The sequence below is a fragment of the Chenopodium album genome, chromosome 16 (assembly GCF_948465745.1).
Source record: "Chenopodium album chromosome 16, dcCheAlbu1.1, whole genome shotgun sequence".
NCBI classification, from domain to species: Eukaryota; Viridiplantae; Streptophyta; class Magnoliopsida; order Caryophyllales; family Amaranthaceae; genus Chenopodium; species Chenopodium album.
In genome coordinates this window covers 49492893-49508702 of record NC_137849.1, presented here as the reverse complement: position 1 = coordinate 49508702, position 15810 = coordinate 49492893, and the positions used below count along the sequence as shown (strand labels likewise).

Here is a 15810-nt window from a genome sequence, read left to right as displayed (position 1 = left end):
TGCGAAACTTAAAGGCTTTGGCAAATATGTATGTGAAATATCATGGTTTTTTTTTTCTACTTCAAATATTAGATTTCGCCTTACCGGATACTGTTATACTCAATGCCACCATTTGCAACAATTTTTTGCAAACTTCTACCATAAAATACTCAACAGCCAACAAAAGCAGTGTTAATTCTGAGATTATCTTTGGATGAATATTTGTGAACTGTAAATAGACAATTCATTCACAAAATGTTATTCATGCATGTAATAAAATGTTACCTACATAAAACTGATCTAAAGTCACTAATCTAAGCTGAGGGTGATCGAAGCTCCTCTTCAATTGCTTTGTCAAGCCACATTTCGGCGTCTTCCATCATCCCAGGGCTGAGCCTTACCATCAGAATGCAAAATTCTTTCTCGTTGAGCATTCCATCCCTATCAAGATCGCCTTCTCTGACCATGGCTTCTGCATCCTCCCTACTCATCTCCCCCATTCCAAGAAGCGCTGAGTTCTTCCTCAAGCTGTCAGAGGTGATCATCCTTTTCTCCGGGTCTGCCAACAGCCTAAACCCTCCACACAGCTCCGATACAAATGCCTCGACATCAAGCTTGTCAGCCATCACTGGTAACAGATCCTCATACTCAGTGACATCCTTAGATCCATTCTTACAGTTTTCCATTCTCTTGGAGCAAATACAGCAATATTTGAATTTGGACAAATAGGAATACTCTTAAAACAATGACTTTTTCAGAGATTATTATATATAGCTTTGGTTGTAACTGTATAAGTACAGGTTGAATATGAAGAGTACAGAATTAACAGGTTTCTAGGAAGGTGCAGCTGCATTTAGTGGGGCAGATGACTTTGGAATTTTTATTGGTTAAAACGTAAGCATCATGAAATGTATTGGCAATTGGTTAATGGGAATATCATCATCTCTTTGGCAATGGAGTTTCTGTGAACCTTCCTTTTGACAGTATTTATAAATTTGGAAATTTCGGTTTAAAATTTTATTATTGCATCTCAAATTCTCAACCATCCATCTCTTTCACATGACTAACAAACAAAGGATAAAGTTGGCAAGTGTTGGAAGTTCCAATATTGGTCTTTCAATTTAAGGCGTCAAATCTTTAGATTTTATTTGATTGGACTTTTGATGAAACCTTGTTAATTAAAGATGGATTTTATGAATCAAACGATTTGATATCTCATCTTAGCAATGCTTTGAGAAGGGTTTTAACGGCCTATTTGGTAGATTTTTTTTTTTTTTTTTTTTTTTTTTTTTGATTCATATGAGCCACAAGGGCGGGTACAACGGGGGGCGGGGGAAATTCCAGCATATGCTGGAGGCAAGGATCGATCCCGTAACCTCGAGGTTACGAGATGGGAGTGCTACCATCAAGCCAACTCCACATCCTTGCCTATTTGGTAGATGATACATGGTAAAAATACTACATCGAAATAAGTTTGTTTGTTAATTTATTAGCAAAGTCTCCACTCAAATATGTGTTATTAACTACAAATTTCCATATTGCTCGATATTAATAAGGTTAAGTCATTTTAGGATAAAATCCCGAAGTGATTTATGACTAAACGCTTTTCCTTTTTTTCTCCCATTCACTCCCGAGTAAGAATAAATTCCAGGCACGAAGGTCACCATGGCTTGCGTAACCCCAACTCTTGGATATTGGTGTAAGGTAACATAAAAATAAACTTTTGATTGTATTCTAAGTTTAGAATAATATGCTACCATATCGAAGATATGACCATATCCTCTAGCCAAATTTCATAATTCAAATTAAAAAATTAATACTTGTATAATAATGTACTTAAAGAATCCACTCTTGTCTCCCATTTCATGTCCCATTCTTTTTATTGGTCCACGTCACTTTAAATATTAATATTAATGTTAAAAAAATTTAATAGCAAATTAAATTAAATAAATTTTACATAATTTATATTCTACTCCTTATCTATTTTTTTTTCCTTTATACAATTACATTTAATTCAATCTCATCATTTTTTTTCTTCTTTATACTACCTCCATAACTCTAAAAGAACCCCTTGATAGACATGATAAAATAATCCGAGCATATCAATCATTATTATAATAATTCATAATTGAGTAAAGATACAACTTCGTTTATTGTAAATTCAAAACCTTTAGGAAATTGAAAATGCAAAAAACACACACAAAAATAAAAGCAAGCTGAGAACTAGATTAGCTTAGTTGATGATAAGATGTGAGCACAGACGAAAAAACTAGGCCATAATTTCTATAAGATCTATCCCTCTAGTGTATCATTATCCTGCAACATGCCAACAACACATGAGATCAAAGTTACAAAGTATCAAGCCAACCAACTATTTGAAATATAAAAAATTAAGTAAAGTATTATCAAATTTTACAAGTATGTCACATACTTTGGTTCAAAAAAAAATATATGTATCCAAAACCTAAGCAATTATATACGCAATATAATTTTGACAATGTAATGGCTTATACTAAAAGTAATTATCAATATATACTCTAATAGCTTCCCTAATGACCAAAAACAAACAAAACATATGCATATAGTATTTCATAGATACGCAATTCAATAAGAATTAAACTCAACTAAAAAAAATTCATACCTCGTATGGTAAATTGTCAAAATTGCTCGTCAATACTTCTCGTGGAGTATCCATTAAAGTAAATTGTAATGCTTTAATATTTATAGATGCAATTAGAGAATTGAGGTTACTTAAAAACAAGGAAAATTTGCCAAGAATAATACCACCTTTCAGCCATCTTCCAATAACGGAACCACCTTTCGTTTATTTCAAAATAATACCACCTTTGATGCCAATCTGCTATAAATGGAACAAAAAACCGGTGACTTGTTTTACAAGTTGCAATTGACACGTGTCATATTTTTGATTGGCCAAGATTTTTTAAAAATATTTTTCTTTAATAATAATGATTATAAACTTTAAAAAAAAAAAAAAAAAAAAAAAAAACTGAAATTTTTTTTTAAAAAAAAATCCTCCCTACCCAACCCCTACTGGTCGGCGATCCACTGGACCACCTCCCCCACCAAACCACTGCCCACCGAAAACCACCCGCTCCTCTACCCCTTTCCATTTCCGACCACCTCTCTTCTTCCGTTTTTCCGATTTTGGCCCCCCTTCCCCTTTCCCTTTTCGTTTTCGACCCCTCCCTTCCCCGTTTTCGATTCCCCTTCCCCTTTTCCGATTTCAGCCACCCTCCCTTCCATTCTCTAATTTCAGGCCTCCCTTCACTTTCCCTTTCCGATTTCACCCCCTCATCCCCTTTCCCTTTCCGATTTCGGTCCCCTTCCCCTTCACGCAATCATAATTTCCGGTAGGTAGGATTTTGGGAGGTGGTTTTGTAGTTTCCGGTAAATAAAGGTTTCGGGGAGGTTGCTTTCGGGAAGGGGAACCGGAATTGGGGAAGGGAAGGGGAGGAGGAGCCAGAAAGTAGGACGAACGAGGGCTGGAAACAGGGGATGGTGGTTTCCGGTGAAAGGAGGTGGCTGGGTAAGGGAACCGATTTTATTAAAAAAAAAATCAAGATTTTTTTTAAAAAAAAATTCATTTATAAAATCAAAATTGTAAAAAAATAAAGAAGCCAATAAAATTATGACACGTGTCACTCGTGACCTATTTAACAGGTTACCAACAGGTCACGTTCCATTTATAGAAGAACCATGTGAAAGGTGGTATTATTTTGAAATAAACGAAAGGTGGTTTCATTATTGGAAGACGGCTGAAAGGTGGTATTATTTTTGGCAAATTTTCCTAAAAACAATTCTTCAAAAAAAAAAAAAAAAAGGTTACTTCAAAAAAAAAAAATTAGGGTTCTTCACTTCTTCTAGAGTTATGGAGGTAGTATAAAGAAAAAAATGATAAGATTGAATTAAACGTAATTGTATAAAGAAAAAAAATATATAGATAAGGACTAGAATATAAATTATGTATGTTTCAAAAAAAAAAAAAAAGAATATAAATTATGTAAAATTTTAATTTAATTTGCTATTCAATTTTTTTAACATTAATATTGATATTTAAAGTGACGTGGACCAATAAAAAAGAATGGGACACAAGAGTGGGATATAGGATTCGAACCCAAACTTATTATTCCTCTTCTCTCCTAGAGCTGTCAATTCGGGTAAACGGGTCGGGTTTGAGTCGGGTTAGTGTGAGTCGGGTCATCTCGGGCCGGGTCAATACGGGTTAATGTCATAACATATGCGGGTCGGGTTCGGGTTGGGTCATACTTGAGTCGAGTCACACCGGGTCATACATCTTATCTGGTTTAGGTTGGGTTTGTAAAAGGTCGGGTTACATTCGGGTCGGGTTAAATTCGGGTCTTTACGGGTTTAAACGAGTTAGGGTCGTTCTCGGGTTTGAGTCGGGTTCGATTCAAGTCAATTATTTACGGGTTATAATCAGGTCGGGTCATACTCGGGTTCAAGTCAATAATTTGCGGGTTATAATCAAGTAGGGTCATTTCCAAGTCGGGTCATTCTCGGGTTCGAGTTGGGTTCGATTCAAGTCAGTAGTTTGCGGAAAACATGTTTCGTCCCTGAAATTCATCCCTAAAAACATGTTGTGAAACTAACCTCTTAAAATTCAAAGTGAAATATTGAAGGAATAGAGTTAGGATTCAATTTCCGTTCCAATACCAACATGAGATAACGACCTATACATATTGGTTCAATAACAAGTCGAGTTGAATTTGGGTCGGGTCAATAACAAGTCGGGTTGATTTGGGTCGGGTTTGTAATAGGTCGGGTTAAAATTCGAGTCGGGTTTGTAGCAGGTCGGGTTAGGAACAGGTCGGGTTGAATTCGGGTTTTGACGGGTTAAAACGGGTTTGGGTCGATTTCGGTTCAGGTCGGGTTCGGTTCAGGTCAATAATTTACGGGTTACATTCGGGTCGGGTCTTCTCTAGGTCGGTTAATGTTCGGGTTTGGGTCTCAAATACTCGGGTCAACTCGGGTCTAGGGTTGGTTTCAGGTCGGGTTAGGTCGGGTTCGGGTCACCATTTTTTCGGGTTCAGACGGGTTGGTTAATACGGGTTAGGGTCGGTATTTCGGGTCGGGTCAGTTTTTGACAGCTCTATTCTCTCCCCATATCTTAACAAAACAAACACTAAATATATACTTGTATATATAACCAGTTGGGCTACTCTTTAATACTGATCATTTAAGAATCAGGAGTTCCTTTTAATAATAATAATAATAAAATAAAAAATAAAAAATAAAACTATTAGGTCCGAGCGGAGGGAGTCTCGGTTTATCTTCATGATAAACAAAAAATCGTTTATCTAGTGACATTTCTGTATATAAATCAACAAAATATCCTAAACAGGATGACATTTTTGTGAATAAATCAACATTAGTGAGACCCACAATAAATAAAAATTATTGACTTATTTACAGAAATATCACTAATGAAGATAAACTTGTATTTAGTTACTAATATGTTTTTACTTGCTAATAGTTTAGTTAAAATGATAACATCAAATATTACATGGTTTAGTGGTTAAGATTTTACACAAATGTTCAAAAAAATCCGATGTACGATAACACTTGTAAATCAATAGTACGTGAGCCCTCTCCATTACTTTCTTTTTTCAGTTTCTCTCTCTCCTCACTTATTTTTCACCCACTACGGAAGCCACCGCCACTGCCGCGAGCTTGAGCCTCTCTCTCCTCACTTATTTTTCACCCACTACGGAAGCCACCACCGCCGTCACCACTGCCGCGAGCTTGAGCCTCTCTCTCTCCTCACTTATTTTTCACCCACTACAGAAGCCACCACCACCGCCACCACTTCCACGAGCTTGAGCCTCGTTAACGGTGATCTAACGGTCGTTGAGTGTTTGGCCGTTTATTCCTTCGATCGCAGCATCAAGCTCTTCTTTGCTTCCGAATGTAATGAAGCCAAATCCTCTGTTTTGTGAGTAACAATAGTAGCAATAGTAACAGATCAAAGTAGTAGCAGAAAATTTCGAATCAAAGTAACAGAATATGGTTTACTTTTGAAAAAACCAAAAAAACTAGTGAGATTTTGATACTCTGTTTTGCAATTTGCATATGTAATTTAATTACTTTTGTCAGAAAAAAGAGTCACTTTTGTGAAAAAAAAAGGGTCACTTTTGTGGAAAAAAAAAAGGTCACTTTTGTGGTAAAAAGGGTCAATTTTGTGAAAAAAAAGGGTTACTTTTGTGAAAAATATGGGTCACTTTTGTAAAAAAAAAAAAAAAAAAAGGGTCACTTTTATAAGAAAAAAGGGTCACTTTTCGCAAAATGTTCGATGTACAATAAAATTATTGTAAACAAAAGTTTTTGAAGATTTTATTGTATAGATAACATCAAATATAATTATGCAGTTATGCTATGGAGTTACTCTTTCGGAAAAACAAGCCTTGGTTTACTTAAATTTCGGAACGAATGAACTCGGCTGCTTGAAACACATTCAGTCATTCATAATTGTCTTGGACTATACCTCCTTAATCCTTATGATACACGCGTACACGACTTACCTTTATTGTTTTTTATTATAAGCCGTACATTAACAATTGATATAAGGAACTTTAAAGATTTGACGTTGAGGAAAATGGACAATTCTAGTAAATAGAGAACCAATAAAATAGTTATAAAGTTCAGACCGATTAAAGTAAATTCTAGTTGGGCTAGTAAGAACTTTAGAGAAGTTTCAACTTGGGAACCACTTTGGTAGTGATGTTATATTAACTTTGTACCATAATATAAAGCAATATATACAAAAGTAAAATACTGGCATGACTAGCAGAAATCACCGTCCTTAACAATCTTAAATTTTTCAAGCACAACTTTGCCTTCCTTGTATTTCTGTGATGGCTCATAAGCTTTGATATACTTCCACCCTAGCGCCTCGCCGCAATCGGAGCAGAAAACATCAGCAACTGTGTGAAGGCCTGTGAGGAGATTTCTGTTCTCCTTTGGCCCTGTAACTATATTCACTGCATGGGAGAACAAATATGCCCTCCCTGTATGTGCCTAATTTAAACAACACATACCATTTCATATAAATTAAATATTTCGCACAATAATACTCCCTCTGTCTCTAGGTTACGCCACGTTCTCTTTAATTTAATTAAAAATTAATTTTAATCGGTAAAAATTAGTAACTGCACATGACGTGTATACAAGTGAATCAACAAATTCCAATTTTGATCGGTTAGTACTACAAATCAGCAGAAATAATATCAAAATCAGAAAATGTTTGGTGAAACAAAACAAGTTATTATTGTTATAGCAGACATGTTGCAATCTTTATACATATTGACCATTTACTCATAAATAATTCAAAAGTTCTTTAATTTGTGAAAAATGTAGATAAAATCATAAAATTCTTTTTTAGAAGCTCTGCAATTCTCTGTTTGAACAAATTCCAGACTAAAAGATTTAAGTTTAATCCAAAAGGGAATATTTTTTTTTTGATTTTGCTTAGATACATACAATGTTCTTGAATATATATGAATTTCTTTTTGTTTGTCTCTAATTATGTTAATCAAATACCTGGAATGATTTAGAGACAATATCATCATGCTCGGCGACATAATTTCGACAAACGAAACAGCAATAAGCCCTTAATCCAGCTTCATCAGCCATTATAAAAAACCTCTTGCACCTAAAACACAAGCAAGACTTGAACAACAGAAAAAGAAAAAAAAAAAAAAAATGTTGAAAAATTATAAACTGGCAGGATTATTTAGTAAATACAATAAAGTTAAAATATTTTCAGAAGAAAATAAAAATCAAGTAAATACAAACCAGTACACTGAATTTCTGCTGCAGTGATCACATGAAGGTGGATTTTTTCCAACTATGGAAAATAAAATTGGGGTATCAATAATTGGTGACAAGTGGATATAAAATTTGGTTGAAAAAGGTATCTTTACAAAGGAGTTATCAACTAGATTAATATTGGATTTATGACTTTGGTTTAGCCTGCAAGAATTAAAAAATTCAATTGTATAGATAAGCAGGGATATAATTCTATATTTTTAAACATTGAAGGGTCATTGTTACTTGTTTAGGTGAAGGAATTTTGTTGTGGTAATCAAGATTATAACTATTTATCAATTATTATCAGAAACTTGTTAAAATGAAATTTCGTAGAATTTTTTAGCCTATTAAACGATCAATCTAGTTCGGTTTAACAAGCATAAGCCGTGGCGTGATCATGATCAGAAAATTGAAAGTTATTCTACAGCCACTAAGATCATCAAAAGAGATTTATGAAGGGTGATTATAGTAATGTCGACTGAATTTCTACAAAAAAAAAAAAAAAAAAAAATGACGTATAAGGTCTATTCAAATGTGACATATTATTTGTGGACGCAGAAAGACGTGTTACGAGTATTTATTAATGTAGGTACAATTAATAACCTACCTCAACTCCTCAAGATGAGATGGCCAGTTGGCCCAGTTGGGTCCTTTATTTCTTTTCCTCTTTCTGTATTGCATGCAGAGGCAGATATACTGTGCACTAACTCCACAAAGGATATGGTATGCATGTGTAAACTCTTGAGTTCAAAAGTGTTTTTGATAGAATTGCAGATTGGGTAATAGGGTTGTGGGGACTGGGGAGTGCTATAGCGTGGTCCTGTGTAAAACAACTATACAAGTATGGGAAAGTGGATTTGAATGGAAAGATACATCAAATCTTAAAATAAAGATCAAAACTTTGGCATGAGATTGTCTAAACTAACAAAATTCCTATAAGCTAGGGTGCAAATGATAATAGAGAAACATTATAACAAGTTTTTGTATGTAATTATATTACTAAAATAACAACCGTTGATGTCATCATTGCCTACGTGTCACTTTTTTATTTAATTTTTTCCCTCCAAAATACAAGGATGATGTCATTTTTTTTTCCTTTTTAAGCTACCTTATTTAAGATAACTTTGAAAATATATTCCATTTGAATTTTTAAATTTTAAATTTTGGGTTTTCTACACATATTATGTTACTTAACTACGAGTTGTTAACAATTGTTAATAATATAATTTAATTGAAATTTCTTAATTAAACAGGAAAATTATGCATGGAAATTGTATATTCATATTTAATTAGAAAAATTAGTTAGGAAAAATGAGGAACGTGTTAAAAGTTTATAATTCAATTCTTATTTTATAACCGTGTATCGCACGGGGTTAATCTAGTAGAGCATATACATTATTTACCTGTGTTTATCCTTTGTAAAAATAAAAGGAAGGAAAGATATAAAAGTAGGGCTGAGCAAGACTAGGTACACAAGTTGATTTCTAATGAACTAGTCTCAAGCCAAGTCAGAACCGATTCCAAAGGATTGGAATCAGAACCAGATCAAGTTATACAGAAGGGTGTAGAGGGGATCAACTGACCTAGTTATTGCCAATAATAGGCTGGCCTGAGCTCATCTAGCGATGACTAGAACCCTACCTGAAGTTTATGACTTGGAGCCATTTGTAATCCAAACAATAGCTAGATACAGATTGACAACTATGTGTTGACTATCCACCTGCTGAGCTGAGATTAGTATGTGTCTTGATGTTTTCAGGAAAACAAATACAGTTAAACATGCAAGAGCAACAAAGAATAACAATAATAAATGCATGATGCCAAGTTATACATTAATAATTCTCAATATTTATGTACACATTGTCCTCTCAACTGTTTCTATTTCCAATTCAATAAAAATCATCTACCAACCTACAGAAGAACTGAAGAAGGCTACAAATAAATCAAAAAGAATGTATGAATATGTGCAAAGAAACCTTAACTAAAGCTTAGCTTAGACAGGCTTTCCAAAAGCTAAATTTACCATAACTAAAAAAATTCTGGCATGGAGGGTTAACATTAACATGACCACTAATAAAAAAAAAAAAATTTAAAAAAAAAAAAAAAAACATAAAATTATTCACAATATTCACACTGAAAGAGCAACCATCTTTTTCTTCATCATCCACTTCTTTTTAGCAGCCTCTAATGCCTCATCCCTCATTCTAGCAAGTTCTTCGAACCAATGCTGATACTGAGTTTCGATAGAAGCAAGGTCTGCCTTTAGTTCATCATCTTGTTCTTCCTCATTTAACGAGGAGGAGGAACTGCTAGCTAAGCTAGTTAAACCAGAAATTCCACCATGTTCCATTGAAGATGCACCTTCGGAGTTCTTGGTCACCTCATTCAAGTGGGTACATCCACTGAGATGGCTATTATTTCTTGAAATTTTGTATTCTTCTCTGTGTGATTCTCCAATGTCCATCTCTGGTTTTTTGACACTCAAACGTTTGCAACAATCATCGATGCAGTAGTCAAGGCTTTGCAATGCTTTACCTAAAATGCCAGAAGAATCCTTAGCAAATACATCTGCAACAAAAAAGATCTATATCAAAGTTTAAAATTATAGCAGATCTTGTATAGCAAATCTTGTGTAAACTTCATCCTAGAAAAGAAAATAGAACACCCCAAGGTACAGAAAAAAGTGACTCGATTTCACACTAAGTTATTGTAAGACCAATTCAAAAAAGGATTTTGCCTCAGGATTTTATTGACAAATGATTTGACTTTCCACATGCAAGGAGGAATGACCTTAAGAACTATCTTATAAACCAAAATAAAAATAAAAATTCTGCTCACCGTCCATGCTAGTATCTCCTTTGTTTTTAACCACCATATCATCACCTCTTTTCTCCGGTTCAGCAGAAGAATAAACAGATGATGGTTTTGAATTCATTGTAATTTTCTTTATTAAGTAATCAATAAATTCGGCTGTAAACTCCATGTCATAATCAGCCAAATCTTGCATTGCAACCATTTCCTCTGCTAATGCAATTGCCGTATCAAACTCCAGGTAAAAGACAAAATCTATTTTCTTCACCTCCCCTAAAATTTTCCCAAAATTGAAATTAATAAGCTAATAATGATCAGAGATTGCACTAAATTAGGAGATAATCTTTACCTACCTGAGGGGTACACAATACGCAACGTCAAGGATATGGAGTTGTCATCATGATTTTTCTTCCCTCTTAGTTGGAACAAATTTCCCATATGAGCCCTCGTGAATTCCAAAACTTGGTTGGTTGGACTGACGTAGCCATTACCAGATGAGTTGCTCCAGTGGTTAAGTTTACAATGATCAGCATCGAGATCAATGGAATGAACCGTTGATGTTGAAGCAGTGGATCTGGGAGGTTGGCTGGGCATCACAATGGGATGGCGTATGGGCTCTTTTGGGCTTTCCACTAGAAGGAAAGTGTCCTTGAGTAGCTCCTTTGCCGGCAATCTTTCTGAAACAGGAACCAAACACTTCTCAATAAACTCCTTCATTCGGAGATCTTTCACCTTGGCAAGGGAAGCTGGCTTAATGCCCTGCACATAACACCAAGAGACCATGTAAATGAGATTGTTTCTTATTCCAAATCACCACAATTTGGACAAAGTTTGGAAAAGGGTACTTAATACATATTAAACTGTACCTCATGCAAGTTGTTGGTAACTTTCACATACTACTCATCAGATTTAAGTTTTCACTAGATATTAAACTTACACTGTTGATTTTTTAATTATTTCTGGAAGGAGGGTTTTTTTTTTTTGGAAATTCATAGATACTTCTACAGAAAACTTCACATACAATAGATGACCTCAACCTTTTATTACAGTTGCAGCTACCCAATTCTCATTTACATTACTCCAACCTTTTATTATCTACCTCACTTCACATACAACAGATGACAGAGATAAAGTAATTTCAAGAGCAACATAGTAGTAGATGAGTTACATGAGTAGATCGCAAACAACAAGAACCATGGGTGCTATTAGGTAAAAACAAAAGGGTCACTTTGTAAAATAGAGCTATAGCTCGTGGGAATTCTATGTAATTTCTCAAAGGATAGCACAACATCAAAGCCAGCAAGAAGCAAAATAATAAAAGTGAAAAATCATAGACAAACTTACAGAGGTAACCTTCTTAAAAATTTGAGCTGGATTTTTGCATTCACTGTAAGGATACTCAAAAGTTACCATCTCTAACATGCACATTCCAAAAGAATATATGTCAGCGAGTTCGTTATAATCTTCTTCGTAGAGCTCTGGAGCCATAAATTCGGGTGTTCCTATTATTAAAACACAAAACAAGTCAACAAAACTCTTCTCAGTACTCTGTATCTAAAGATGGCGAAACAAAACTTAAAGCCTCACCAATGACACTATGTGCAGTTGGCTGCTGCATGACAGTAGCTAATCCAAGATCTCCAATCTTAACCTCTCCATGATTTCCATTGATAAAAATATTGTCACATTTCAAATCTCGGTGTATAACTGGTGGGTCATGACTATGAAGATAAGCTAAACCTCTGAGAATCTGTCTTGCCCAATTCTTCACAGCCTTCATGTCTACATTTCTGTGCTTCCTTCGGTATCTATTACACCAAAGAGATAATTATTGCAAAATATAGATGATAAACAATCAGCTGTGACATCATTAAAATGCTATATTACTCGATCTGTCCTTGTCACCTCAAGTACTCATGTCAGGTCCTCAACACTTTCACATAAGTATCCTTCATTTATAAAATAGTTGCAATCTTGATACACTTACATGTATTCACATAAGTATGTGAGTCTGAATAATTAAGCTGAAATGCAAGAAAAGGAACAAACTTACTCCCTCAAATTGCCAGACGTGAAGAGTTCAGTGATCATGTTCACCGTTTTCTTCTTGTCATCCACCCATGAATCATACAGCTTTATGATATTTTCATGTTTTAATTTCTTGAGAAGATTAACTTCAGAATATAGCTTCTCCAGACCTTCTGGAGACCGCAGAACATCATTGATCTTCACACGATTCCAAGCAACCTCTATTCCATTGACTTCGTCAAATGCCCTATAACTGCAAACAAAGGTAATGCTTAAGAAATATACAAGAAAAAATATAGAAAATGAAAACGACATTCTCATTATGTGGAGTTTCATAGGGACAATTCCACCATCATCAGATTATTTGTGAAATGTCCTCAAGCACGGTGACTTGATACATTATGCATAAAAAAAGTCAATGCTCATAAGAGTCATAACATCAGCTAGCAAACTACAGAAATAAAGAATAGTAAACATACACTGACTTGAACGCTCCTTTCCCTAAGACTTCACCAAACTGTAGCAAAACAAATTGGAAAATCAGATCGATATTAGCAATGGCAAAAAGAAGAATAAAATATATTGAGACAAGCTTTTTGACAAGAAGAATAAAATTTATTGAGACAAGCTTCCATCTATGTATAACACCCGTTCAAAAAAAAAAAAAAAAATCTATGTATAACACAAATAAAATATAATGAGACAAGCTTCCATCTATGTATAACACAAATAATTTTGTACAAGGGAAAGCCTTTATACTGTTTTATCATCATATTCTTAATTACTCAAACTCACCAAAAGTGTAGGACTCGGATATGGCAAGAGGATACCAGTAGTAAGGTAGGTGAAGCATACGAATAACATAGATTACGAATGCAATTGATCAAAAAGGTATATTACCAACAAAGATACAGCTCTTGTAACACCCCCACCCCACCAAATAAAATGATGGCATAGCTTGTATGGAGTATAAAAGAATCACCATCACTTGTTTTAAGATCATCCTCTACTACAAGGTGATTAGAGCAACAACACTGAATTACACTTAAATTACTTAAAGATCACAAACACATCCAAGCAAAACTACCAAACAACAGATTACTAGCACAATGTGTATTGATCAACTTATCACCAAACTCTTTGGTTTGTTGTAGGGGTGAGTGGGGACCGAAACTGGCGAAATATGAAAAAATAGAGACAAAAATATGACATTACTTATATGATTTAGCCAATAAAACTAAATCCAATACAGCCCCAAATGGAAAAACCGCAATCCCCTAGCCAAGGGTTAAGTATAAACTAAATGAAAAAACATCAAGCCTCAATTACACATTTGTAAAATCAAACTATAGTGTTATTTTGTCCTAAATTCCCAAACTAATCGTTAGCCCTTACGGCGTCATGGCTACCTACATCAATCAAAACCGATTAATTATAAGGGACCAAAACCCAAATAGTGAAAGTAGGAACCCAACAAGGGAGCAAAATTGGCACACTAAGGGCGTGTTCGGCGCTAGCGTTTAAGTAGCTTTTAGTGGTTTGACCTAGCGTTTGAGTAGCTTTTAGTGGTTTGACTAGGTCAAACCACTACTTAACAAAAAATGTAAGTGTTTGGCAAAGTAGTGTTTAGGATAACTTTTAGTGGTGAAAGTAGCTTTTATGAAAAGTTAGAAATATTAGCATTTGAAATTAGAGGTAGCTATTGAAAATTTAATCTATAATATTAAGGGTGTGTTCGACGCTGGCGTTTGAGTAGCTTTTAGGTAGCTTTTAGTGGTTTGACTTGGTTAAACCACTACTTAACAAAAAATGTAAATTTTTGGCAAAGTAGTGGTTAGGGTAGCTTTTAGTGGTGAAGGTAGCTTTTATGAAAAGTTAGAAATATTAGCTTTTGAAATTAGAGGTAGCTTTTGAGGTACCTATTGAAAATTTAATCTATAGTATTAAATATAAAATATTGATTTTTTAATGTAACAGCCAAACGCTACTTTACCGAACACTCGTATCTAAATTATCTATCTTCAAGGCTAACAGCTTGTTAACAGCTAAAAGCTGCCTACACAGATGATAGCTATCTTCACAACTATATTTTGCCGAACACGCCGTAAATGATACTTGTAAATTCAATGCAACATGAAAAAATACAGTATAACGCAATAAATTTTGAGCGAATAACATCAAACAAAATGCAGGACAAATTTAAACAACAAAAATGAGCAATAAAAACACTTCGAATTTGAAAATTAAAAACCCAAAATTGTGACATTAAATAGTATAAAACCCAAAATTGTGACATTAAAATACCCGAACATAGCGACCGGTTGGATCTTTCTCCACAAACTCGGGTTCACCTGCCTCATCGTCATTGGTAGGAACAGCTGATCCTTTTCCGGGCGACATCCCTGCAATTCTAAAAAAAAAAAAAAAATGCAGAAAATTTTTGTTTTCAATTTTCACAAAAAAAAAATAATTTTTTTTCAATCTGAAAAAAGATTAATCTGATCAAAATAAGAAGAAACATCGAATGCCGATCTTAGGAAAGAGAATTGGCATCGTTATATGAAATAAAAACTGCCCAAAAATTAAAACGGACTACCCTCTCCAATTTCATTAGAAATCATGCCCACAATTTATAAAACCCTTAAAAAGATTTGATTTTTATTGTAAATTATGCAACAATTTTGTATATACGACTATAAAATCAACACCCCGTCTTCAAAATCCATGACTCCGTTACACTGATTAATTGATAATTGATCAAATTTTTATAATCATCCCTTCAAACTCCCCCATTTAATTCTATCATTTCAGGGAAAATGAAGGGATGATCACAAACAAGGCAAAAAAAATGAAAATCAAAAGGAAAAAAAAATGAAGGAAAATGAAGAAGGCGGAGGTTTTGCAGAAGTGAAGGAAAGCAAACACTTGTTTGTTTGATACAGTTTTGACTTTAGAAGACTTAAACAATACTTTAATACTCTACTTAATTAAAAAAAGCTAAGTTACCTGTAAAGTGACGTCGTTTAAGTTGTATAAGTGAATGATATTATGTTAAGCAAAAAGAACGTCGCGAATTCCGCCGGTGAGACAACTAATTCTTGCTTTCATTCAAGGAGTTTTTTTGGATCACGAGGAAACAGATTG

At 34.3% G+C, this 15810-nt stretch overlaps 2 protein-coding genes and 1 pseudogene across 7 annotated transcripts; all 3 read right to left on the bottom strand.

Annotated features, from left to right (window-relative positions):
- Window positions 1–29: 29 nt before the first annotated feature.
- LOC145586880 (calcium-binding protein KIC pseudogene) lies at window positions 30–756 on the bottom strand (annotated as a pseudogene).
- A 5892-nt stretch (window positions 757–6648) lies between these two features.
- LOC145585812 (protein yippee-like At4g27745) lies at window positions 6649–8116 on the bottom strand. Of its 4 annotated transcripts, none has more exons than XM_081642528.1 (3): window positions 7819–8116; window positions 7558–7669; window positions 6649–7035 (listed from the first exon to the last, which is right to left on the bottom strand). In XM_081642528.1, the coding sequence occupies exons 2-3, from the start codon at window positions 7648–7650 to the stop codon at window positions 6802–6804; spliced, it is 327 nt and encodes a 108-aa protein (XP_081498654.1). In that variant the 5' UTR covers window positions 7651–7669; window positions 7819–8116; the 3' UTR covers window positions 6649–6801. The 4 variants fall into 4 exon arrangements, with proteins under 4 accessions (XP_081498654.1, XP_081498653.1, XP_081498652.1 ...); XM_081642527.1 differs by having other exon boundaries at window positions 6650–7035; window positions 7558–7686; window positions 7819–8115; XM_081642526.1 differs by having other exon boundaries at window positions 6650–7035; window positions 7558–7686; window positions 7813–8114.
- A 1522-nt stretch (window positions 8117–9638) lies between these two features.
- Window positions 9639–15810, bottom strand: LOC145585810 (putative serine/threonine-protein kinase WNK11). Of its 3 annotated transcripts, XM_081642523.1 has the most exons (9): window positions 15673–15810; window positions 14971–15076; window positions 13146–13183; window positions 12692–12919; window positions 12226–12446; window positions 11983–12140; window positions 10992–11397; window positions 10666–10911; window positions 9639–10395 (listed from the first exon to the last, which is right to left on the bottom strand). In XM_081642523.1, the coding sequence occupies exons 2-9, from the start codon at window positions 15064–15066 to the stop codon at window positions 9956–9958; spliced, it is 1833 nt and encodes a 610-aa protein (XP_081498649.1). In that variant the 5' UTR covers window positions 15067–15076; window positions 15673–15810; the 3' UTR covers window positions 9639–9955. The 3 variants fall into 3 exon arrangements, with proteins under 3 accessions (XP_081498649.1, XP_081498648.1, XP_081498650.1); XM_081642522.1 differs by lacking the exon at window positions 15673–15810 and having other exon boundaries at window positions 14971–15609; XM_081642524.1 differs by lacking the exons at window positions 10666–10911; window positions 15673–15810 and having other exon boundaries at window positions 14971–15609.